Consider the following 27,211-nt stretch of genomic DNA (forward strand, 5'->3'; position numbering starts at 1 on the left):
GAGCTGGCTGAGAAGAGGAGGTGGCGCACCAACCGTATTGTAACACAGAGGCACCCACGTGGAATTTGGTGTTGACAGTGTTCACAGAGGTGTCTTTGATATAGGTCACTCGTCTCTTAAATTCAGTAGTGTGTGCTTTTTGATGGGTGCTGCTTATCAGGAAGTTGATCAATAAGTATTTAATAGATTGCTCTTAAGGTGTGCTTATCATCTCTCCCTGCCCTTCTCAGATCTTGTTAAATCAGTGGAATTTAAAAGCACTAAGTAGAATCACAGTTATAGAACAGAACCAGTTAGAGAAGCTGATTTTAAAAACCTGATTTAAAAACCTGATTTGTGGTTTTAGAAAAAAGAAAAAAAGATTGCATGCCTGTATGTATACATACAAAATATTTCTGGAAACTTACACAAGGAACTTAACAGTGATTGTATCTGGGGAGTGGCCATGGAGAGGGTGGAAGCTTTTCACTTTTCCTGCTGTTCTTCTCTGTATGGTTTGAGTTTTATTTATTATTTTGCTGTGGGATCATATTTAAGATTAAAATTCCAGTTCTTAAAAAAAATCTTTTTCAGTGGAAAACATCTCAGCTTTTCTTAAGAGGGATGTCTGCTTTTGTTTTTGAAATGAGAGTCTAAAAAGGTAAAGTTTCCTGTGTTCTAAGCTGTTTCTTTCCTTTTCACTTTAGGAGGAAGCAGAGATCCAGGCAGAGCTGGAAAGGCTAGAAAGGGTTAGAAATCTACATATCAGGGAACTAAAAAGGATACATAATGAAGATAATTCACAGTAAGCAACTTGGGGGTATGTTGGGTTGGAGATTGCTGAATACTTTCTGACATGAATTGTCCAGAATGATATTTTTGCTTATTGTAAATTTGGTAAACCATTCCATGGTGTATTTAACTCTGTTGTAGGTGTAATAATACGTTTTATGAACAAAATTATGATTTTCATTGGTTTAAATACATATAAATATATTAGGGTTATATATTAAGTATATGTTTATACAAACAGCACTTTTACGCACATAGAGCTCATTAAGGCAATGTAACTTTGCAGTCGCCAATGGTTTAGGTACACTGTGTGCTCAGATTTACCCTCCTAGCCTTACTGAAGTGGAAGCATTAGGGTGGCGGTGCGGTGGTGTGGAAAGACGGTTGGGTTGAAAATGACACTCAGTTTCTGAATGACCTTTACAGGTCTTTAAAGTGTTGAGATTTTTAAGAAAGACTCAAGTTCAGTACATTAATTGTAGATAAATGCTCATCTTTGTAAGTCATTTAAGGAATTAAAACTGTGAAAAGTAGATTGTAAGTGGCAAGTGGCTTCTAACGATAATCCTTTTATTCCCCCCACATTTTTCTAATTCTGAAACATGGAGGTTTTGGCATAGCTACAGCTTGTATATTTTTGTTTGGCCAGAGTGAGCCATGGACTTTGCTTTCTGTAAGTGGCAGCAACAGTAGCTACCATTACTGTGCACTCTCTGTGTCAGGCAGAGTGCTAAGTGCCCCTGTGTTCTGTCGTTTAGTTGTCACAGTAGCCCATTGCAGTAGGTCATCTTCAATACATAGATCTGGAAAGTGGCTTAGAGAAATTAAGTTAACTTGTCTAGCGACTAGTGTGGCCAAACAAAGAGTTGAGATGTGGCTCTGACTCCACAGTGAAATCCTATGCAGTGATATCACCTCTCTCCACAGGTGTGCCACTGTCTCAAAATCAAAATACTTTCAGGATTATTAGTAGGGCTGATAAGGAACTAGGTAGAAACACCTAAAAGTTATTTTTGCCAGAATCTCTCATTTCTTTATCTTATTGCTAGAAAATGATACAAGATGGAATCCTATATGGGGAAAACAGTTACATCATGAAGATGTAAAGAGAGAAAATGAATGCACGTAGAGCATGTGACTCACTTTATAATGAGACCTGATCTTAAGGCCATGGAAACTATCTTGGGTTTTTATTGTATGTTTTTGGATGGAGGGGACGTGTGGTTCTTGAGGGGTTTGCAGGACCCTAGTAGCAGTTTGGAAATCCCTGGTCCAGTGTACAGCCCTGCACCCCCCTCCTTGATGGCAGGGCAGAAAGAGAGGGAAGTCAACAGGGGTCACTAGTCTAATTGTGGCTGTGCTGCAGCTGGCACCTGGGTCTCACGACTCCACAGCTAATGTTGTTCATCATAGTTACGCCTTCTCTTTGAACCATAGAGTTTTTCCTATGCTCAGAATTAGCTATATTGCGGTGATTGCCAAACTGTTGGCAGCATCTGTAATTGTATGTATAACATGTCAGACATTCTGGAAATTTCACAAACAAGGAAAATTGTGTAGTACTTGACCTCAAAATGTTGTTTTATATTCTGTTTCCACAGATTTAAAGATCATCCAACGCTAAATGACAGATATTTGTTGTTACATCTTTTGGGTAGAGGAGGTTTCAGTGAAGTTTACAAGGTAAGTATGAGGAACTGGGTATAGAGACTGAGAGTTAAGTTATTGGTTATTACAAACTTAGAAAACATTTAAAATAGCGATAGAATTGTGACTGATATCTACTGGCCAAAGTTCCAAACTGTTAAGAACCTGTGTATCAAAATAATCCCTTGGAGAAGGAGACGGCAACCCACTCCAGTATTCTTGCTTGGGAGATCCCATGGACAGGTGGGCTATGGTCCATGCGGTCGCAAAAGAGTCAGACACAACTTAGAGTCTAAACAACAACTATCTTTGGGAGAACTGCTTCTAGTAAACTTGTGACTAAGCAGGAGTCAATATTTTACCCTGTTTATCAAGTTTGAAGAGTAATTACAGATTAAAAAAAAACAACAAACAGAAAATAGCACCATTTCTGGGTAATGGAATAGTGGTGATTTTTACTCTGGTTTTGTACTTTCTGCCTCATCTGTATTTGTTAGAGATGAATGCTACTTTTATTCTAATAAAATTTATATATATATATATATATATATATATATATATATAATGCTTAAAATAGATGTACTAAAAAATTAATTCTTTGAAAACCTGGTTTTTGCTTTTAAAGTGTTGGCATCTTCCATGTCAGAGTGTTTAGTAACACTGGTTTTGCTGAAGGATTGTCCTGGCTTAGAGTGCTTCAGTTGGCGCAGCAAAGTCCAGGCTACTGTGGCCTCCAGTTGATTTTCCGTGAATGAGAAATTCTGCCTGTTTTAAATACACCAACCACAACCTCCTTAAATTTCTCTGTTTCTGGCACCTGGCATTTAAATGCCCAATTAGTTTATTAATTTGTCTTTACTGTATGACCCTAGTAATTCCCTCTTTTCTAAGTTGTAGCCTATACTGTTAATGATTTATGTTATGCCCATATGAATTTTTATATAGAAAATCTTTTGAGTGAAATACTTATTTCAGATAAAAACATTAGTTTTTCTTTTTTCTCTTTTTTAATGTGAATTTTTTTATTGTGGTGATGTATACATGATACCTACCATTTTAACCATTTTTAAGTATACAGTGGCATTACATGTACAGTGTCGTGAAAGTATCATCACTTCCCATTTCCAGAATTATGATATTTCTAGTGTACTGCTGGGTTTCATTTTCTAGTATTTTGCTCATATTTTTAATCTATGATCATAAGTGGTATTGGCTTACAGTGTTTTTTTATGTGCAGGCAGCATTGTCTAGCTTTGATGTCATAGTTATTCCAGGAGTTGTGAAACTTCTTTTTTCCCATGTTCTGGAGTGTTTTGCATTACATGTTGGCTACGTGGAAGTTGTTAGTGCTAAATCATAAAATCAGCTGGGTAGTTGTCATTTTAGAGGAAAATAGCCTTTTCAGTTTCTTTTACAAATATTGACCCATTCAGACTTTCTTCCCTTTCTTAAGTTAGTTTTGATAATTCATTTTTCCTGGAAAATCATCCTATTTCATCGTGATTTCCATACTTTATAAGTTATTTCTCTTATGAAATGTTTATTTTTGTATCTTTTGACTAATAGGCCAGAGGTTAGTTAGTGTTTCTTTTTTCCTCTGGAGATTAACTTTTTATTTTTGTTGATCAGATGTACTATTTGATTTGTTCTGTTTTCATTGACTTTTGCTTTCAAATCTTCCTTCTGTTTAGTTTTCATTCTTGGGTCATATACTTAGTTTATTATTTATTTGGGGTAATTTTAAAAATTGTGGTAAAAAACAAATAGCATAAAATGACTAACTTAACCTTTTTTAAGTGTTCAGTTGTTGCTGTTCAGTCGTGCAGTCATGTCCAGCTCTTTGTGACCCCATGGATTGCAGCATGCCAGGCTTCGTTTTCCTTCACTATCTCTGGGAATTTGTTCAAACTCATGTCCATTGAGTTGGTGATGCCATCCAACCATCTCATCCTTCGTTGTCCTCTTCTCCTGCCTTCAGTCTTTTCCAGCATCAGGGCCTTTTCCAATGAGTCAGCTCTTTGCATCAGGTGGCCAAAGTATTAGAGCTTCAGCATCAGTCCTTCCAGTGAATATTCAGGGTTGATTTCCTTTAGGATTGACTAGTTTGGATTCCTTGCTGTCCATGGGGCTCTCAAGAGTCTTCTCAGTTCAGTAGTGTTACATATATTCATGTTGTTCTGAAACAGATCTTCAGAACTTTTTCATCTTGCAGAACAGGAGCTCTACTCACTAATCAGCAGCTGTCCTTTTCCTTCTTTCTCCAGCTGCCGGTAACCACAATTCTACTTTATATTTTTACTACTTTGATTATTTTTTGGTAGCTCATGTGAGGAATCACAGTGTTTGTCTTTTTGTGACTGGCTTATTTCATTTACCATAATGTTCTCAAAGTTTATCCATGTTGGAGCATGTGACAAGATTTTCTTCTTTTTAAACTTGGATAACCCTGAGATTGTTTATATATACTTCATTTTCTTTATCCATTCATCATCTGTCAGGTGACATTTATGTTGCTTTCTTCTCTTATCTGTTGTGAAGAGTGCTGCTTTGAGTACGCATGTGCAGATACCTCTTTGCGATCTTGCTTTCAGTTCTTCTGGCTGTATACCCAGAAGTGGGACTATTTCTTTTTTAAAATCATCAAAATTGGTTTTTGGTGCTTCACTTGTTAGTGATTTCTTCATATTTTTTCCTGTTCTTCAAACATTTTAACACTTCTGAAGTCTAAATGCTTCTTACAACAATATGTACATCAATGTGTTCTTTTGCTGTCTTCCATGTAGCCCTTCTTCGATCATTGGTGAATCACAGTGTCTTGAACTCAGAAATAGGTTTTGATAATAGGAAAAAATGACACTTGTAGTTCATTGGTGCTCTTACAAATTAGGTGATGTTTAATCTGGCTTTTAATGGCTTGAAATGGTTCCCTCCTATAAAACCATGATGGATACATGCATACAGGTGGACTTTAGACTCTGTAAGAAAAATAGAGTTCAAAAGTTTCCATTTCTGTGAAATAAGATACTCTGTTTGAATTGAATGGTTTTTGTATTTTAAAAATACTGGTTTAAATTTGGTATGTGTTAGAAGTTTCTTTTATAAGCAGGCCTCTCTTGTATCCTGTGCTTTCCTAGAGGTAGCTTGTCTTTTAAAAGATCTGTAGAGTAATCACCACTCTTCATGGACTGTATATCCTCTGCCTGTTGTCTTCATCTATTCATATGTTTGTGGAAACTGGTAGATAGGTGGTAATAGCATTGGAACTGAAGCAGTAAGTTTTTAATTTGGACATTAAAGCCAAGTTCATTCTAAAAAAGTTCCTCAAAAAATTGTATTGGGGAAATCTGTTGTAAAATGCTACTTACTTTTTCAAATTGTGATGTACGCCAGGCGTCCTTGAAAATCTGTTATCTTTTTTTAACCCCATAATCTAGCACCGCTGAGCTGATCTGGAGCTTGTGCCAACAGTGGTGGCCTTTGGGGAAAGCATGTCCCTTTTTTTGGACGGTGCTGCATAAGCGACTAGCTTCTGACATTGTTGAGGTCCAAAATTACTTTTTATTTATCCAGTATGTAGGGGTGCAGTTAAACAAACTTAGCAAAGAGGTGTGTCCTGTTTCTTAAGAAAGCAGATAGTCTATGACCCTAGCATTTCAAAAGTGGCAGGACCTCTGAACCTACAACTGCTCTAAAAATAAAGCCTATTAAAAAATATTTACAAAAAGGAAAAAAAAAAAAACGTGGCAGGAATTACTGTTGAAGAATGTCAAGTCCCAGAACCAGCTAAGGGACAAGAGCCAAGAGGTGAGAAAGGTCCCAAATAGGGTAGATGATATCCAGAAAGAGAGTTGTTTAGAAGTGACTGTTAAGGCATGGACTGTCTTTCTGTTTATTGTATATGCTAGGTTTTATTTTCTAAACCCCTTGGTGCCAGTGTGTCTGGAGACTTCTCGATTGTCTCATCACAAGTTTCAAGAAAGATGATTACAACTCTGAAGGAAGTGTGCTCTCCACTGCCCTTGTTATTTAATAATGCATTTTGGACTTTTGAAAATGTTGGTCTGTTAAACAGAAGCTTCTGGTCAGTAGCCTGTAATTTTTGTTAGCATTATCCACAGTATAATTTATTCCTTTTCTTTATAGGCATTTGATCTAACAGAACAAAGATACGTAGCTGTGAAAATTCACCAGTTAAATAAAAACTGGAGAGATGAGAAAAAGGAGAATTACCACAAGTAAGTGATACTAGAGTATCTGATTTTTCAAAATTTAGTATTAATAGCTGTAGTTTGAGCACTGTGTTAAGAGCTTTACATGCATTGCTGTTGTTTCATTTAATCCTCATAACTGTCCTTGGAGAGTAAATAAATCTTCCATCTTACTGATAAGGAAATTGATACTTACAGAATTGAGTAACAGCTAAAAAATGGCTGAGCCTGTATTTAAATCCAGACTTCCTTTAATCCAGGCCCATGTGTTTAACCCTCCCCTTCCATTGTGCCTCTAAAAGTAGCTATAATAAATAAGTAAAGCCTCATAAATCATTGTTGCTTGTCTGTAGAAAATGTGAGAGCATTCTTTAGTGGCCTGGGGACCCCGGGGAGCAGGGGGTGGGGCTTCTGCTGCTGCCTCAGTCTCATCATGGAGAAGAACATGCGGCGCTGGCGCCCTCAGTGTGGGCCTCAGTGCTGGACCCGCCTCCCCTGTCACAGGCTTCCCGTCTCAGAGCTCTTGTCCTCAGTGTCCCACTTGCTGTGCTTGCCCCTTTCTAGATGCCATTGTGGCAGCCCTCATCTGTACTGGGGGTGCAGGATGGGAGGGTGACTCTTTAGAATGAACAGTTTTTACACGTGCAGGTAGGAATGTTTTTCTTCCACTAACATCAGCCCTTGCCTGTCTCTGCCCTGAGCTTCAGAACATTGAAGTTATAGCTCACTTGCTTTGGAGGCTACTCAGACTTTTCTGTTAGAATCTCCCCTGGCCGTAATATTGTTTCCTTTTTGTAGTAACAAGTACTGTGTTAGACATATCCTACCCCTGAAAGAAGAGACAGCCCCTTTTGCTAGAAAGCAGTCTACCTCCATTCTATAAAAGCACTTTTGCTTTCTCTTATAAATAGTACTCTGGAAGGAAAAAGGCAGAAGAGTGGACTTTGAAGAGCCTTTTAGGTGGCTTCTAAATCTCAGTAGAAAAATAAAACATTTCTACATCATTAACCCATTCTTGAGGCTTGGAGCAAGGCAACTCCTGCCTTATGGCTACTGTTCATCAGGAACCCAGGAACTCTTGCTGCTCTGTGCAGGCTGGCAGAGGTGCTCAGTGCTGGAGGAGAGAAGGTTCCTGTGGCGTTAGGAGAGAGAGCGCTTAGCAGAGAAGGGAAAAAGGGTGCTGTGTGCTCTGTGCATGGCACTCTGCCTGTGTCCGTGTGTGACAGGCGGCTGCAGTCCAGATGCTTTTGAGGAGCAGTTACATTACTACAGGTACATTCCAGGCACTCGACAGGCAGGGACAAATGGCATGCGGCCGCAGTTGCCAGAGAGCACTGAGGAGAGGACAGCCACATGTTCTGACCAGTTAGGAAGATGGTGAGAAATGTCCTCATCATACTGAGACTCAAAGAGTACCTTAGGGTATAGGAACAGTACCTGCATCTCTTTCACAGTGTCCTTCGGCTATCCTCGGAGCCTGTTCTGCAGCTTGTGTGTTCTGCCAACTCTAAACCAGCTGACTCTACAAGGGATGGACCTTGATGAACCTTGAGGAGATAGTTCCTCTGCAGAGATTTATACAGACTTTGCCTCGTCTCCATGTCCAGCTTTCAGGCTGAGTTTAAAGAGAACTCAGGGGTCGAAGACTGTGGTGACTGCCCATGGGGGTTGTGCTCACTGTAGCCTTTTGAAGCAGTGAGGGATGGACACCAGGACCTCCTTGACACACTTGGCAAGCTGTTTGAGTCCTGGTGCGTGTGGATGGGGTCTCCTTTCCCATTTGTCTGCCAGATGGAGTCACAGAGCAGCTGAAGGGGGTAGTTTCGTGTCTGAGTTCTTAGAGGTTCAGCTCCAGCTCCCAGCGCTGCCTTCCTATTCTTTGCTTCCTCACCAAGGCAGGAATCATGACTCCTGAGCATCTTCTGTGGAGCCATCTGGGCAGGAGCCATTTCCCAGTTGATAGACACACTGGTGGGGGGGCGGGTGGTGCAAAATTTTTGTGACCTCCATTCATCCTTGTGGGAAAATTCTTAACAGCATTTCCACCTTTCTTGGAAAGATTTTGCTTGCTAAGTGATAATAAATCATAACAGAGGAATGTTAGGCTATAAATAATAGTGAATTAGCAATATGGCATTAACCCCCTTGAACTGAGATTAGGGAGACATGTCAGGGGCTGAACAGATTTTAGAGAGTGCTTCAAAAAGTCAGTGTGAAGCTGAAGAGGAGTAATTTCAGTGTTGTGGTCACATTATAAAATATGAAAATACTGCTGTTACCTGCATATAGTAAGATCTTCTGCTTGCTTTTTCCTTCATGGGGATGACTTTCCACCCCCATCTGGAATCAGAACATGTATTTGGGTGAAAAAGAGAAAAATTCAAAGAAAATAAAAGGCTATTGTATTGTTTTATTTAGAGTTCTATTTTGCACCCCCTTTCCTCTCCTTTCTCTGAAAGTAATAGAAGTAAACTGGTTGTTTTGCTTTTGCATTATTAAGCATTAATAGGCATTACTTGATTTCTTTAACCTCCCAAAATAGATATTAAGAAATTTATGGTAGGAAAAATTTCATATAAAGCTATCCACAGAAATAACTGTATCTGTACTCTTGTATGATACTCTTTTCTAATTTTCTAGGATATAATTACTGAAAGTCTAAATATATATCTCCTTAGAGTAGAAGACTAAATGGATCAGTTTCTTATTTGTTTCCTTATTTATAGTGCATTAGTCCCTTCGACGTTTAGTTGAAATTTGAACATATGAAGGATGTAAGAATATAAGGAGAACCTCTGCTCTGCCTGGTGAACTGTAGCAAATGGCCTTAGAGCCCGGCGTGATGTTGGGGGGGGTCCTTTCATGACACACAGAAAGTTTCCTTAGTTGGCAAGGACTTGTGACAGTTTCTTTAATTTATACTTTTTCTTCCTTTATTTTCCTCAGTTTTTTAATACCTCCATGGAGAAATTGGTCTCTACTCTGAAATGCACAAAATCAAAAAGTTAAAAGGGCGGAGAACGATAGATTTCTAGTGTGTGAGAATGAGAAATGACTTAACAGTAATCTGTTTAGACCATAGGTTTCTGAACTTGTTTTTTTAGAAACAGTACTACCTTTATTTTACCGAATGAAATGAGGTATTACATTTTTTTTTTTGTCCATGCTATGAGGCATGTGGGATCTTAGTTCCTCACCAGGGATCAAACCTGCTTACCCTGCATTGGAAGCGTGGTGCTGCTCCGACTCAGTGCTGACAAGTTTTTCTTTTCAGAAAGACATAAAGATACTGATGAGGACTTCCCTGGTGGTCCAGTGGTTAAGGATCTGCCTGCCAATGCAGGGGGCATGGGTTTGATCCCTGGTCCCAGAAGATTCCACATGCTGCTGGGCAGCTAATAAGCCTGTGCATCAAAACTACTAAACCCACGTTCTAGAGTCCATGCTCTGCAACCAGAGAAGCCCCACAACTAGAGAGTAGCCCCTACTCAGCACAGCTAGACAAAGCCTGTGCACAGCAACAAAGACTCAGAGCAGCCAAAAAGTCTTTTAAAATTAAAGAAAAAGTGCTGATGAAATGAAGCGTATGAAGAAGCAAAACTGCCCAAAATGGCCACTTAAAAAATAAACCTAATCAAACAAGGTTTTCTTTGGGGAAGAACATTTAATCACTTTTAGATTCCTATTCTTCCCCTCCCTCTTCCCCTAGTTGTTCCTCAGTTTTCTTCGATTGAATACTTTCTGTGTATTTTTGACATGCTGGAATACATTTCAGAAAACATCACTGTTTTCCTTTTTTGACTTTTAAAACAAAATGCCCCAAACTAAATGGTGCTAGGTTACTTAAAATATAATATCCTAAAATATATATATATAATAATATACTATTACTCTTTTTAAGTAAGAACTAAATTTTATTCTTTAAAATTCAGTATATGAATATGTCAGATTACATAGTACATTTTTCTTCCTTATCTTACTAAAGACAAAAGACATGTATGAAAAAACGTCTTTGATTCTAAGAAAACTAAGGTTCCCATAGTTTCAAACTTTTTATCAAATTAGCATTTTCTTAGAAAGTAATGCTGATAGTCCTGTAAATTCTTTTTTGTAAAGAGTAGGATTGAAGAACAAATCCAGTGCATTGTAATTGCCTTGTCTTACCAGCAGCCCTTTTACTCAGTGAGTTTACGTACCAAATTGATCCCTGTGATGGAACCCCAGGGTATGAACATTTGTAGGTGGAAAGTATCAGCTTCAGAGAAAAGAAAAAAGTGCTGTCTTTATCATTTTTAAACGTCTGCTGTTTGGGTATCAATATAAAAGAGGTAAGGTTATCACAGAATGAACTTGCAAAGGATAAAAGTTGGTGCCTACTGTTTTCCCAACAGCTTGGCAGAGACCTGTGGAGAAAACGGGGTGAAAAAGACTAGAGGACCAGATGGCCTTGAATGGAGTGGATGTGCGGGAGCAATGGGGGTGTGAGAATGAATTGGGAGGGTCCTGGAAGAGTTCTGAAAGACAGGACAGGGTACAAAATGTTAAATGTTTCCCTTTAAACAGAATACAGAATGTCTCCCTTTGGTTCACAGGCATGCATGTAGGGAATACCGGATTCACAAAGAACTGGATCATCCCAGAATAGTTAAGCTGTATGATTACTTTTCACTGGACACTGACTCGTAAGTACTGTGCCGTTTCTAGCGTAGCAGAAAATATTATTTTCTTGCAGTGTGTTGATGACTCATGGAATGGAATTTAAAGCTGGGTCCAGAAAATACTGTCTGAGGGGGCCAAATGTATTTATGGGCAAATGATTGTATTTGAATTCACATTGGGGCCAGCAAGATGTACATTTCTTGGCCACAGGATGGGTGCAGTTGTGTGCTGATCAGTGTTTCACAACCAGCATGGAGGGGAGAGGCATAGGGCTGATGGGTACTGTTTGCCAGTTTCTGTGAAATAAGACTCTGAACATGTCCAGTTTTTTAAAAAAGGGGGGGCAGCTTTATTGAGATAGGTTTATATACCATATGGTTCACTCATTTAAAAGTACACAGTATTCATAGGTATATTGCGGCCATGACTGTAGTCAGTTTTAGAACATTTTCTCCACTCAGAAAGAAATCCTGTACCTTATTCTATCATCCCCCTTTTCCTCCACTCCACTCCTGCTATAAGCAACCGCCTATCTGCTTTTTGTGTCTATAGATCAGCTCTTCAGGGACTTTCATAAGATGGATCATGTAGTGTGTGAACTTTTGTGGCTGGCCTCTTGCACTTAGCATGGTGTTCTTTTAAGGTTCTTCTTGTGTCATTTATCAGTACTTCATTTTGTTTTATGACTAAATATATTCTGCTGTATGGAAATACTACCTTTTGTTTATCCATTTATCCTACCAGTGGCTTAAAAACTAGCTCACAAGATTTCTGAGAATTTAACTCTCAGCTCTTAGAAACTGGTACAAACTGGTGCTGGCATACCACAGACAAGCAACAGTCAAGTGAGGCTGATGAACACTGATGGGCCTTTTGAAGTTCTAGCAGTATGATTTCATCATAGAATTAGAATGAAATGTGGCAGAGTCTAATGCTATATCTGAAAATATAGGTTGGTTCAGAGGCTTATAGAGATTTCAGTCCAGCCTTCTCACTTTGTAGGTGGAGAGTTGAGGACCAGAGAAGTTCATGACTTGTCTGAGATCTTTAATAATCGTAGGCATTGTTGTATTTCATTACTTGTATAGGTAAGCTCTCCATCTCTTGGTTTATCCGGAGTTTAGAAATAGTTCAGCATTTGGAAACATCTCTGTTGGAGTCTGAACTGAATCAGGAAAGCATGCTTAGGCCTGGCCCGCAGGGGTTTCCTTCCGCCTCCCAGGGTGTTCGGCCTCTTCCAGATGGCGGCTGTCTCAGAGCTTGCTGTGCGAGAGAGCCCATCCAGATTTAGAAATGGCCCCAAAGGGAGACCATAATTTCCTTTGGAAGCATCCACTCAGGGATTTCCCCTTTCCAGTCAAGTGCAGTCAGCACAGTGCTGTGTGTGGTGTGGAGTGGGGTTCAGAAAAACAGCGAGTTAAAAAGCAGATTTCCACAGGGTAGCTTTATTGTTTTGCTTTCAACAAGTTCCTTGAATACTAGGAAGGACACTCATACCCCCCAAATATAAGCACAAAAATCATTTCAAAAATAAATACAATGACTTGGATTATCTGCTGTTTTGAATTGTATACACACTTTTAACTAATCTGAGAAATTGAGTTGATTTTACACTACTCTTGGGTTGTTTACTTTGTTCTTCCTGTTGTGTGTATGGTGAATTTTTCCCCAAAATAAGTCAAATCATTGTTTTAGAAAGTTTTCTGAGAGTTGAGTATTAAAAATGAGATTTTATTTTCAGCTTGCATTGGGTCCAAAATAAATTCACTAAGCCTGAGACTCTATGCCTCAGATTTCAGCATATCAGATCAGAGAAATTGATACATTTTAGGCCTATTTTCTCAAATAGAATGCTAGCATGTTGGGACATGCTATGTTTTGTAAGAAGCATGAGCTGTTGGTCAGTTTGGGGGGGTCCCTTGGGACTGTGTGTGTCCACATTTTGTTGTTTTGCTTCTTGAAGGTCTTCAGTATTCCATAGGCCCTGAGTGTGAGTCCTGCGTGTGTTCCATCTTAGATGTGTTGGCCCTTGTAGGCTGTGTTCACCAGGCTCCTTTGTCAGTTTTTGTTCAGTGGGATTCATTCAGTGGGGAGACAGAGGTGGTGGTGGGTGGAGACTCCTCCCCCCATGGTTCCCAGGTTCCCTTGGTGACCCTGGTTCTGACTGCGCCATCTCCACCCTCTGGCCTTAAGGTGCTAATGACTTCCTGCTCTAGATGATTTCTAGGGTGCTCACTGGCCACTTTGTCTTCTTAGCTCTTCTATCATCTGTGTGATTAGTTCTCTGAATTAAAGCCTCTCTGTTCTAAATACTTAAGTAATTTTTATTTGCCAGCAAGACCCTGAGTGATTTAGCCACATTGTTACAGCTTCAGTTCAGTTCAGTCGCTGGCTCAGTTGTGTCTGACTCTTTGCAACCCCGGTGAATCGCAGCACACCAGGCCTCCCTGTCCATCACCAACTCCCGGAGTTCACTCAAACTCATGTCCATCGAGTTGGTGATGCCATCCAGCCATCTCATCCTCTGTCGTCCCCTTCTCCACCTGCCCCCAATCCCTCCCAGCATCAAGGTCTTTACCAATGAGTCAACTCTTCACATGAGGTGGCCAAAGTATTGGAGTTTCAGCTTCAGCATCAGTCCTTCCAGTGGACACCCAGGACCGATCTCCTTTAGGATGGACTGGTTGGATCTCCTTGAAGTCCAAGGAACTCTCAAGAGTCTTCTCCAACACCACAGTTCCAAAGTATCAATTCTTTGGCACTCAGCCTTCATCACAGTCCAACTCTCACATCCATACATGACCACTGGAAAAACCATAGCCTTGACTAGACGGACCTTTGTTGGCAAAGTAATATCTCTGCTTTTAAAATAGTTTAAAAGGTATTCATCTCTCAGGAAGCCTTACTTCAGTTTATGACTGCCTTGGAAGACAGACACATGACCCTACATATCCTGAATGCTGTGTAGTTTTAGATCTGTGTGACATACTGGTATAAGTGAAAGAAAAAACTCATACTGTATAATGATACATTTGTTAGAACTACAGATACTGTCCTTTAAAAAGCTCTTTTATCTCTTGTGTATTTAACAAAGAAAAATCATAGTACATGCAGTCTGCTAGGAGCAGTAGTGTGTAGTCAGCCATGGGGACCTGGCAGACCCCAGATTCTTCCTTACTGTCAGCACCCAGGGTCATATAAAATGTCTGCAGTGAGGATTGTATATTTGATCATGATGTACTTGTTTAGAAATGGAGCATCCTGTGGATAGTAGAGTAAGTGTCTAGCTTACATACATGACAGTTCCTGTCAGTATTCCTAAAGTCTGATTCAAGAAGCGGTGTGCCCTGGGTGAACTTTAGCAGAGCAGGTTCCAACGTGAAGGGTGCAGACACTCTTCACTAAGAGAGTTGTCAATTTACTTCCTGTAAACTGCTACTACTGAATAAAGAATAGAAGGGTATTTTAAAGAGCAAAGAAGGAAGTGAGAAGCTATCTATCTACCTTAGCAGTCCCCAACCTTTTTGGCACCAGGGACCGATCATATATGTGGAAGACAGTTTTTCCACAGACGGGGCAGGGGGTCAGGGGTGACTTTGGGATGATTCAAGCTCACTACATTTATTATGCACTTTATTTCTATTGTTATCACAGCAGCTCCACCTCAGATCATCAGCATTAGATCCCAGAGGTTGGGGACCCCTGAAGTACCTGATGGTTTCACTGGGGCTTGTTTAGTTAGACTTAATTTGCTTGCTTTTATCCCACGATCAAGTGTTGGTTTATTTGTCTTTAGGTTTTGTACAGTACTAGAATACTGTGAGGGAAATGATCTGGACTTCTACCTGAAACAGCACAAATTAATGTCGGAGAAAGAAGCCCGATCCATTATCATGCAGATTGTGAATGCTTTAAAGTACTTAAATGAAATAAAACCTCCTATCATACACTATGACCTCAAACCAGGTATGTCTAATTTTTAGGAGACAGTATTGGTGGTATTTCTTTGATCTTATAAGTAACTTTCAATTTTATAAAGTTATTGGGTTTGGTGGGGGCCAAAAAGGCCTAATAAAATCTGACTCTAAATTGTCTGGGTAGGTGTGGGAATAAGAGAGTCCTGGCTACACAGCATGGGGTTTAGGAGGTTGGGTCGTATTCAGCGCTCTGCAGAAACAATGCCCTTGTCCTTAGAGCCAGGGCAGTTCATGATGTCAGTCCAATTAAGAAAGAACTGCTCTGGCAAGCTTGGTTTTGTTTTTTCCCATTACTCACCCTATACAGCAATCCTTCTACCCCAAGTCTCTTTGATAAGTGCCCTCACATTAGCAAATTCTTTTCCATATATGCCCCCCATTTCATTAAATTCTGAGCAGAGTTTTCCATCTTTTTGTATGGTTACTGTCTAACTTTGATAGTTGTTGGCAGGGGAGAGAGCAGCTTGACTTCTGTCTGTTGTCATCCTCAGCTGTTGCTTAGAAGTCTGCCTGTGTGCTCTTTAGACGGCTCTATCCAGCTGAGCTTAGGTGTTGGGAAGAGTCCCCTTTACCTCCTGGTGGGGACAGTTAACTTTGCCATCCTCTTCTGATAGCTACATATTAAATCTCACTATTCTTTAATGACTAAAGTGAAAGTTGCTCAGTTGTGTCTGACTCTTTGCGACCCCATGGACCATACAGTCCATGGAATTCTTCAGGAGTGGGTAGCCTTTCCCTTCTCCAGGGCATCTTCCCAACTCAGGAATCGAACGCAGGTCTCCCTTATTGCAGGCAGATTCTTTACCAGCTAAGTCACAAGGGAAGCCCCTTTAATGACTAAATAAATAACTAAAAAATTCCTTACAAGGAAGTGATTTTTTAAAAGATGGCTACTGTGTGATTGGGTTTTCTATTACTGAATCCGTTACATTTTCCGGCCCGGGAGCTGTAGGTGGCGCTGTGGTACTAACTTAGATTCCCCTGTATGTTTCCTTTGATTCCACACCACCCTCCCCAAACTACTGGTCCAAACAGGGTGGTTTAGAGATCCGTACTGAAAGCTCAGATGAAAGTTTCCCACTATTTTTGACCAACCATACAAATGATATTTTACTTTGGCTAGTTAATTATTTTTTTCCACTGCTCATAGTGCTGGTTTTGGCACATTAAGCAGGTGATTCTTGGAAAAGAGAAATTTGCAGCCAGACACTTACGACTCTCCTCTAGCATCCAGAATCCAGATTGTTTTATTCCAGAGATTTAAATGTTTGCTATTATGTGTAAGAGTTGGAGTCCAGTTGTCCTCTTCTTGTCTGTTATTACTACCTTGGCTTTTCCTAGTAAGTTCTCTTTTATTCATGAAGATTTTTATCTTTTTAGGTAATATTCTTTTAGTAAATGGTACAGCGTGTGGAGAGATAAAAATCACAGATTTTGGTCTTTCTAAGATAATGGATGATGATAGCTACAATTCAGTGGATGGCATGGAGCTAACATCACAAGGTGCTGGTACTTACTGGTAGGTATCTGAGAGGTCTGTCCAGTTGGCTGGAGATGCGACTGTGCTATGCTGAGGTGTTGGTGATTGTTCATTAGACTATATTCTGTCTGCTTAGGCAGAAATGCTGTATGTCATAGTAGACTTTCCTCTCCAAATATTTGCTGTCTTGTCAGCAGTTTGGCTCTTTGTATTTACATGAATTTGTCTTAATTTTTCTTTTTATTCTTAAAAACCATTGAGAGAGGGATTATGCATGACCAGGCGTTTTGAGTTGTGTGTTTGCTCCGTAGGTCAGGCCCTACTGTGTACATAGAGAATGAGATTACTTATGTGTATGTAAAGAATGGCCCTCACTTCCTTTCAGAATTTCAAATGCAGGTCTCTCTCTTCCTGAGTTGATGGGATGAGGAAGTTTTTTCTATAGTTGCCTGAAGATGGTGGACTGAAGAACCCAGGAGTTACGAAGATTAGGATGTAAAATAAGCACAGCATTCCTTGAAATCTAAACAGGAAAAAGTGAGCATAATTTGCCAAGAATTGTATCCATTTCTGGCAGCCATGTTCCAAAAGGTTTTGAGCCGCATTTCTTCCCATCTGTCGTCACTCGTCCACCCCCGACCACTCTGCCCAGCTGGCTCTGCCTGCCTGTTCTGTGCCCTGTCTTACTCTGTCTCATACTCCTTTTGACAGTGAGCACCATAAAAGATACCTGCAGCTCAGGCATTTGACTTTGTGATTGTAAAGGTGTTAACAGAGCTTCCTTTTCACTTCTGAGGTGGTAACACAAAGCCACACATTGGAATGTTTGATTCTGAACATGGAGAAGCCTCCTGTAGCATTAAGGGAGGGGAAATGCGTGCAGTTAAATCCCAAGGTCAGTTGGCCAGATCACTGATGTTTGAGACTGGAGGACCCTGGCCCTTAGCCAGTTAGTGACTGTCTGGGAATGAGGGTGTTGATGGGAAGCAGACAGAGAAGAGGGGGACATCAGCCCTGTTATCACCCCCACCACATTGAAGAATTGATCATATCCTGCTAAAAGCACCGTGTACATACAATTTCAGCTTTCCCTTGTTCCTTATTGTTTGTGGAGATGGTACCTATAGTGAAAATTGGTCCCTAAATTAAAACTTTGAGATTCTAGGTTTAAAATAGAAGCTACACTTACAGTGTTTATTCACTTGGTGGTTTTTGTGGGTTCCTGTCAGTAAATGATACAAAAATATCTGCTGTTGGAAATTCTGGAAGCAGGTCTATACCTCTGTTTTATAAATTCACTAGAACTTGGATTTGAGCTTTTTCATTTGATAGCTTGTTCTTTCTTAAAGGTGAAGAATTTTCACATTAAAATTAGTTATCTCATTGCTTCCTGTTGCTGTATTTACTAAGCTATAAAATTTAGTAGTTTGGCATTTACATAAAAGTATGTAATGTTTGGGATTTGCTTCAAAGGAATCTGGGGGAGATTAAGAGGGGTGTACATGAACAAAGATTGCCGTGTTGACAGTTACTGAAGCTGGATGATGTTTACTTGGGGGTTCATTTTATGATGTTTTTCTACTTTATATTTGAAGACTTTTTTTTCATGGTAAGAGTAAGGTAGAAAGGAAGCTACTGAGAAAATTAAATTGTTTGAGTTTCTGTGAAGGTTTAAAAAGTAAAAATTCTCCATATTGGTGTTTCTAATCACTGTCATCCTCATATTATGTCCCAGAAAGATACAGACAGAATGTGAGGACTTAACAAATTTTAAGTGAGCATTTGCAGCATTTGGTTGTTCCAGAATTCTTCTACATGGAACACTGCTTTTAAACAAGTAACCCGTAGAGTAGGCCTTGAGAATCATTTTTCTCCACGAGGATTTTATCATGATGGCGTATGCAATTATGTTTGTTTTTTAAACACAATTTAGTGCAATATCTTCTATTCTCCCTCCCAAAGTCCTTGATAGGGACTTAGAATGCTTATTATGTGGGTGAACAACTAGTCTATTTCTTCATTTATAGATGGGGAAACTGAGACCCAGAAAGTGATATGCTGAACTTAAACTATTAAGGGACAGTGTCTTCTGTATTCTCATTATTTGACCACAGTATTACTTTGCATTTGGATAAGTCCAGCAACCTCTGTTTTTCCTCACCACAAACAAGAACTTACTTCTTCCCCACCATTTCCACAAAAAAGTTATAAGTACATTAAAAGATCATTTTAGAATCAAGATTTTATTTATCCAAACTCATATTTAAATTATGTATATTAAAGAATTAAGAGCCATGAAAACCTGGGATTCAGGGAGGTTTTAGTGGCATTTGGATGAGCTATTCTTTTTATAGATTCTTTGATCTATATTTTTATTTCTTTACGTTTCTTTCCCCATGCTCCCCTTGTGAGTTTTCTGTCTATATTTTCATTTTTCAGTGTGTGTTTTGGCTAGACACTTTCATTGTGAAATAATAATCTAGGTCAATGGTCTTAATAATTTTAAAATGACTATTAAAAGAAATAGCGTAAAACTAAACTTCTTAAAAAAAAAAAGCCCATCATCTGAACATTTTCTGCCTCTCAACTCTTATGATCCCCTTTCAGCTATACATTTAGGTTTTTACACCAGAAGCACAGCAGGGTTTAAAATAGTTTTTCACAAAATTGATTTTGCCAGCATGAAATCTGCAGAGGTCTATCTGTTATCTTTAGAATTCTGCCTTCCAGCTGTGCCATGGCTAAGACTCCAGGCAGTGAGGAGAGGCATATTATTTGGTTTCCTAAATGCTAAGAGGCACTTACCTTCCACACCATACAATTTGGTATGGTTGGCTGTCCAGCTAGTCTTTTTAGAGGTCAGGAGTTGGGTGGGGAGGGAAGGAATTCAGATGAGGATTGAGTTGGGCCAACAGCTAGAAGTTTATTTGGCTTTTAGGCACTATTTGTTAGTCTTCCATAAGCCCCTGATCATCCTTAAAGTAGGAAATATAAAATGTACCTTCATAATTTGAACTTTAATGTTACCATTGATTATAATTGTAGTCAGTCTAGATTTCCAGAAGAGGCTACCTTAAGAAGACACTTAATAGCCACTCCCCTCAGAGATTTATACTGGCTCCTGAATTCATTTGGGTTTTTAAGAGTTATTTATTTTAGAGACTGTTTCTTCTGTCAGCATGAAAGGAAATCACACCACTTGTATTTTAATGTTTGTTGCTACAGCTATCATAAAAGGAAATGCACTTCTGTGTTCCCCCCCTTCTTTCAAACACTTGCTGAATGACATTTTACACTAGGCGCAGGCCTGGAAAAGAATGCTGGCGTGGGTAAAGTAGGAACGAGGGAGAATATTTACCTCTCTCAGTAAATAAGAAATAGGACATGACCACCTCCTTAACATAGAGTGTCTTTATCAGCTGGATCTAAGTTGGCTTTCAGATGTTAAGATTCAGATATTTTAATTTTCATCAAAGTCCTTAGTTTGCCTTTTTGTACATGTCTTAGATTTATACAGTTGCTTTTCTAAGAATTTTTATTTCCCTTTTGTCCAGGTATTTACCGCCAGAGTGTTTTGTGGTTGGGAAAGAACCACCAAAGATCTCAAATAAAGTTGACGTCTGGTCAGTGGGTGTGATCTTCTACCAGTGTCTTTACGGAAGGAAGGTAATGAGGACGGCGGGATGTGGTGGCGTCTGTCTCGGGGGTGCATGTCACAGTGGCGCTGTGTGCATTCTTCCCTTGGACTAATCATTGGGTCATACAGAATGGAATCCCGAAAGCTGTGGCTCGAAGAAAATACAGACTTAATTATAGAAGCTTTATGCATAGAAGCAGAAATTTCCAGTTCCAGGGCATCTAATGAATTCTGCTGGGCTGTTGAAGACATCCTTTTTTCGCCATTCACAGTTAGATCTAGAGAGCCCATGCTCCACAACGAGAGAGCCCATATGCCATGAGTAGAGAGGCCCAATGCAGCCAAATAAATAAGTATTGTATATATATATACACACACACACACACACACACACACACACAATCTTCCCAAGATCCATTCTTGAGGGTCGTGAGAACTGAAACTTGAAATACCTGCAAGGCTTCTTACTCCCAGCCACCCCATTAGCATAAAGTACGCTTCGTATTTCTATACTGGTGCCAGAAAGTACTTATTTTTTGTTACTTCTAATAAAGGTAATATATTATTTGAATAAGTGAAAAGCTAGGTATTAACTACACATAATGAATTTTCACATTTATGTTTTCCTTGTGAGCATAATATCTTGTAAATGTATATACTGGGATCCATTGTATATTTATACTCCTGTTTCTGCTACCAGTACATTTGTATGTTTCAACGTTCCCCACTGGGCTGTGGGTATAAACTATTTGGGAGTTCTGCAACTCACTTAGATTCCTAATACTTTGATTACAATCCCCAGACCAAACTGTTAATTCAGATTTCAGCCTAGTCTTTACCTTCGCTTTGGTCTTTGTTTCTTTATCGTACCTATCTAACATTCAGAAACTATTCAGAACTAATGGGGTTAATTATTATTTATACTCTGGTATTATAGAAGTGCTGCAATAATGGTGGCTGAGGTTATCTAACAAGAACAGCAATCTCAGTAGAAACACTATAGAGGACACCAGGTGTGAACTTCTTTCTTAGGAGTTTATCAGAAAATAGCGATTTGTGGCACAGATGAAGCCACTCACTTAGTAGCCCCAGCTCTCCCACCCCCCAACTATGTCCTGATCCCTCTCCTCTTTCACTTCCTTCCTACCTTTTTATCTGCGTCTTGGGTCCATCTGTGGCACACATACATATTACCACTTTGGGCAAAAGAGGTTGCTGGTTCGTGTTCTGAATCTTCCTTATCTTTGCTGTAAGCAAAGGCACTGTGCTATAGCAAATGCTGCTTCTGGTCCCAGCTCTACATTAACCTAGATGTTGGAACTTGAGGAAATTACTTCAAAAGCAAGTTACTTCAAATCCACGCCTTTCCATCCTTTATCTATAAAATGAGAGAATTAGAGGAGATCATCCCTAAAGTTCCTTCCAGCAATTCTTGTGGAAGTATATGTTTACCTTTCCCATCTCTTTGCTTTTGAATTGTGTTTTCTTTAATTTTAACCAGAGGTCTACCTTTGTTTGTTTTTTTATTTGATAGCCTTTTGGCCATAATCAGTCCCAGCAAGACATTCTACAAGAAAATACTATCCTCAAAGCTACTGAAGTGCAGTTCCCGCCAAAGCCAGTAGTAACACCTGAAGCAAAGGTAAGTTTTGACCCATTGGCCAACAGAAATGTCTACTTTGCCTTCTCTATTATTTCTTTGGGTGATTTCTCCAACCTCTATCTTCTTCTCCCCGTCTCTTCCCACAACAAATATTTATTAGGTACTTAGTATTAGACAACTTCCCAGGTGGCACAATGGTAAAGAATCTGCCTGCCAGTGCAGGAGAAGAGGGAGACGTGGGTTCAGTCCCTGAGTGGGAAAGATTCCCTGGAGTAGGAAATGGTAACCCCTTCCAGTATTCTTGCCTGGAAAATTCCATGGACAGAGGAGCTTGGCGGGCCACAGTCCATGGGGTCACAAAGAGTTGGACATGACTGAGCGACTAAGCACAGGTGGAAGTACTAGACACTGTTCTGGGTAGTGGAGAGAGCTGTGACTGTACAGCGATGAACTACATAGACAAGGTTTCTGTCCTCATAACATGTATGTTTTACTAGGTGAGATAAATGGTAACTAAAAATGAATACCTTTCAGATAGTGATAAATATTATAGAGAAGAAATCAGACTAACGGAAAGGGAGAGGTGGGAACCTCCTTTTTTGATGTCATGGTAGAGAAGGTCTAGATGATGAAGTGACTTTTTTCAACAATCTTGATGGATGTGAAGGTGGGAGCCATGTGTAGACTTGGGAGAATATTCTGAACAGAGAGAAGAGAATGAAGCTCAGACGTGAGTGTGAGCTTAGCCAGTCCCCAGAGCAGGCAGAGCAGAGGAGAGCGGAGAGAGGCAGCAGGATGGACTTAAGCTTATGGGAGGCAGTTGAAGGTTTTTGTCCGGCCAGCCATGTAATCTGATTGCTCTTTCAAAAGCCTACCCTGGGAGCTGTGTAGAGGGAAGATTCAAGGCAAAAGGTGTGTATTTGAGTTGGTATCCAAGCCAAGAAAACTGTCGAGCTCCAGATACCTCACTAAAGAAGCTTCATTTTTAAAGGTCAAGGACCACTATGTTCATTTCTATGGATTTGTTATCTTCCAAATGCTTTAATAAAGCAACTGCCTATAGATGTCTTTGTTTTTGAAAAACCAGGAATTGTATCAATTAAACATGGAAAAACAAAAAATCCGTAGTTCATTTTATGTTTTTAGATATATTAAAGTAGACTTTACTTTTTAGAACAGTTTTAGACTCACAGCAAAACTGAGTGGAAAGTAAACATTTCCATATACTCCCTGCTGCTGCAACCCTTCTCCCCTTGCCCTGGCACACTCCCCCAGCGCACAGCCTCCTCCACCAGAATGTCAGCAACCTGCACCAGAATGGTGCATCTCTACAATCAATGGACCTCCATCCAGGCATCATTATCACCCTAATGCAAAGTACAGACTTTGAATGATACTATTTTAGAAATAAAAAAACTGATTCAGCTGTTTAAATAATTATATTTAAGGTTTTATTAAATAGAGCTATCTGGTTAAAAAATAGGAGAAGACAGATAATGTATGTAAGGGCCTCTGCCAATGCAGGGGACACAGGTTCAATCCCTGGTCTGGGAAGATCCTACATGCTGTGGGGCAGCTAAGCCTGTGTCACAACTACTGAGCTCACGCACCTAGAGCCTGTGCTCTGCAACAAGGGAAGCCTCTGCCCGGAGAAGAAGCCTGTGCACCGCGACTAGAGAGTAGTCCCTGCTCGCTGCAACTAGAGAAAGCCCTTGCACAGCAATGAAGACCAAGTATAACCATAAATAAACATAAAATTAAAAATAATTGTAGAAACTGAGGCTATGTAGCTCTTCATACCCAGCACAAAGGAAACGTCCCTGTTAGTAGTAAATTAGGAATCCAAATCAAACCCCACTCACAGTAAGCCTGTATGTTTGCAGAACTCTTGGGGAGACAAGTCCTGGTCAGATGCTCCTTCACTTAGATGTGTGCCTGATCATTTGCTTAACGACTTTTCAAGGGAGAATAAGATACACCGAGAGAGCACTTGCCAGCATGTGACACACGGCAGTGTTAGTGTCATCACACCACCTTTCATATGCTGATGGTTTGTCACTACAGTTTTCACTTCCTCAGGAAGTTCCCATGAGACCAGATGCAGAACTATGAAGTTAGGCTGTGCCCATGCATACCAGCCAAGGCAGGGAGAGATTTTTCTTTTGGTCTTTGTGCTCTGGGGACAGAGATCTGTAGAGGTCATGCCGCATTCCCCCTCGGGAATGGCTCAGGCACCTGTGCTGGAGAAGGAGTCGGTGGCCACAGAGCAGCGCTGCATCTGGCACGTCTTTTCTGGGTCTGCCTAGTGGTTTCCAGGCAAGGCCCTAAGCCCCTTCTCTTTAGGACACTTTTGCTCTGGGCCCTGGCAGCTGCTACAGAACCTCCTGGGTTCCCTCTTGGGGTGCCAAGATTATCTCTTCAGGCTTCTTCAAGAAACTTTCCTTTCAGGCGTTTATTCGACGATGCTTGGCCTACCGAAAGGAGGACCGCATCGACGTCCAGCAGCTGGCCTGTGACCCCTACTTGCTTCCTCACATCCGAAAGTCGGTCTCCACGAGTAGCCCTGCTGGAGCTGCTATTGCGTCAACCTCGGGGGCGTCCAATAACAGTTCTTCGAATTGAGACTCACTCCCAGCCACAGACTGTTCGACACACAGAGTGGACAAATGGCGTTCAGCAGCGGGTTTGGAACATAGCGAATCCAAATGGATCTCATGAAACCTGTACCAGGTGCTTTTATTTTCTTGCTTTTTTCCCATCCATAGAGCATGACAGCATCGATTCTCAGTGAGGAGAAACCTCGGGCAGCTCTGGCCAGGCCTCGTAGGAAAAGGCCCCGCCCAAGGTTCCGGCGTCAACGGCCACTGCGTGTGGCTGCTCTGAGTGAGGAAAAAATTAAAAAGAAAAACTGGTTCCATGTACTGTGAACTTGAAAACATGCAGACTCAGGGGGGTCCCTGATGCAGTGCTTCAGATGAAGAATGTGGACTTGAAAATACAGACTGGGCTAGTCCAGTGTCTATATTTAAACTTGTTCTTTTCTTTTAATAAAGTTTAGGTAACATCTCCTGAAAAGCTTGTAGCACAAAGGCTCGGCTGGGGATGGTGTTTGACTTCGGAGGAAAAAAGTTGCTATTGCCCGTTAAAGGCACTAGAGTTAGTGTTTTATCCCTAAATAATTTCAATTTTTAAAAACATGCAGCTTCCCTCCCCCCCTTTTTTATTTTTGAAAGAATACATTTGGTCATAAAGTGAAACCCGTATTAGCAAGTACGTGGCAATGTTCATTCCAATCAGATGCAGCTTTCTCCTCCGTCTGGTCTCCTATTTGCAATTGCTTCCTTCATCTCAGTAGGGAAAAAATTGAGTGGGAGTACTGAGATGTGTGGGGTTTTGCCATTGGACAAAGAATGAGATTAGAACTCTGCAGCTTGGAGTCTCTCTAGGTTTTCAACTATTTCTTCACAATTTGAACACTTGACGGTTGTCCCTTTTAATTTATTTGAAGTGCTATTTTTTTAAATAAAGGTTCATCTGTCCATGCAGTCCTCTTGGATTCTCTGAATGTAGTAACCATTGAAACTGTTCCAAGGGCAGGCAGAACTCAGGCTGGGGAGCCAGTGCTCCAGGGGGCAGGGCTTCCCACCCTCAGACCCCGTGCACTTGCTGAACGGTGTGCGTTTCTCGTTAACAGTTACTGTAAAACTTGATCAGCACATAAGCTTTCCTCTGTTAGATCTTTTGACAGGAAACAACCTCCAGCCACCTGAATTATGTGGGTATGTGCTGGGGTGTGTGTGTGTGTGTGCGCGCGCATGCACACATACACACACACACACACACACACACACACACACACTTTGTCTAACTCACTTTAATAGATTGATTGATTGAGTGAAGTTAAAAAATAATCTCAAAGGAAATAGGTATTTCAAATATGAACATTCTTTTGGAACTTTTTCTTTTTTTAATGTGGTTGTTTCTGAGATGGATGATCAGCTGAAGACAGAGCTGAAATGGGAGCTGCGTGGCCCCACCATGCCCTTGAAACAGCAGAACACTCGACAGTAGAGGGGGAAGGAGGCCAGAGTCTGAACATGTGGTAGCCAGCTTGGAATGTTACTGACATATGTGGCAAGAGGGCTCAGCCAGAAATATTTAAAGATGCAGCACTCAGGCATGCGAGTTGCCTGGGCAAGGGGTGGGCTGGGGGCGGCGGTGGCGGCAGTCAGGAAGGGTAGAGAGCGCTCAAATGACTCACAACCAGTATTTCTTTGACATGTGAAGAGTACCAGTAGTGACACATTCTCCAGGCCCTTTATGGACCTGCCCCTCCCCAGTGTCAGGCTATGTTAAGGGAGGATGGAGTGTTCAGATTAGAGAGAGGTTCATGGGCAGGTGTTGTCCTGTGGAACTCTGAAGGGAAGGAAGTCAGCTCCTGAGTGCTTATTGCCCCCCAGCTTTCCAAAGCAATCTTACTGCAATATATATATTTACGCACATGTGTGTATAGTATCTTTTTCTTCTTTAACCGTTACTTTCAAGCTGCTAAGCAGAGTACCCATGGGGTCTCAAAGGTTGAGCACAACACTGTAAGGATGGTGTCTACATAGGTGAAGAGATGAATGAAGTTGAGACCATGTTTAAACTTACTCAAGACAATAAGTTCTATTCCTCTTTTCTTCTCTCTCATTCAGTGATCTTGAAGAGTTGTGTTTTGTTTAATTTCTAACTTTCTTCATGTTGAAGGGATGCTGCATCTTTAAGCCTTCCCTCTAATTTCCTGCCTCCTTTCCCCCAGGTTCTTATGAGCCAAGGTGTAGGACTGTATTTGGTGATCTGTCTTTTCTGCCCTCATCCTGAAGAAGGGGTGCCCTCTCTTCGTGCTCTTATTGGGCCTAGGGCTTGGCTGGAACTGCCTGGGCTTGGTTGAGTCTGGGCACGGCCTCTTTCCAATGCATGGATAAGCCCCAGGGGCAGGCAGAATGGTGACCTTTTCTAGACTTGTAAGTAGCCAGTGAAATCACTAAGTGGAGTTCTTCCATGACATATTTTGTTAATATGGGTTTCACTTTTTCCAAGGATAATCCCTTATTGCCACAATGTTGATTTCCTTTAAACAATGACAAAAAAAAATGTGTATTAATTTGTAATTATCCCAGCCAGACTGTTTTGGCCTTTCCCAATTTGGGGGGTGGGGAGGATATTAAAATAAGTTTTAAGAAGTGA

The 27,211-nt window shown here is 40.6% G+C and overlaps 1 protein-coding gene across 5 annotated transcripts in view; it reads left to right on the forward strand.

Moving 5' to 3' along the window:
- Window positions 1–27,211, forward strand: part of TLK2 (tousled like kinase 2) — a 123,911-nt gene extending 96,700 nt beyond the window's left edge. For all 5 annotated transcript variants that reach the window (XM_027517554.1, XM_027517555.1, XM_027517556.1 and 2 more), the window contains 9 exons: window positions 687–784; window positions 2,373–2,454; window positions 6,562–6,653; window positions 11,219–11,308; window positions 15,082–15,251; window positions 16,643–16,781; window positions 20,297–20,408; window positions 21,914–22,021; window positions 24,431–27,211. In XM_027517554.1, the coding sequence (XP_027373355.1) occupies window positions 687–784; window positions 2,373–2,454; window positions 6,562–6,653; window positions 11,219–11,308; window positions 15,082–15,251; window positions 16,643–16,781; window positions 20,297–20,408; window positions 21,914–22,021; window positions 24,431–24,604 (1,065 nt within the window). In that variant the 3' untranslated portion in view covers window positions 24,605–27,211. The remainder of the gene's footprint in view (window positions 1–686; window positions 785–2,372; window positions 2,455–6,561; window positions 6,654–11,218; window positions 11,309–15,081; window positions 15,252–16,642; window positions 16,782–20,296; window positions 20,409–21,913; window positions 22,022–24,430) is intronic.

The sequence above is a fragment of the Bos indicus x Bos taurus genome, chromosome 19 (genome assembly GCF_003369695.1).
Source record: "Bos indicus x Bos taurus breed Angus x Brahman F1 hybrid chromosome 19, Bos_hybrid_MaternalHap_v2.0, whole genome shotgun sequence".
Taxonomy (NCBI): domain Eukaryota; kingdom Metazoa; phylum Chordata; class Mammalia; order Artiodactyla; family Bovidae; genus Bos; species Bos indicus x Bos taurus.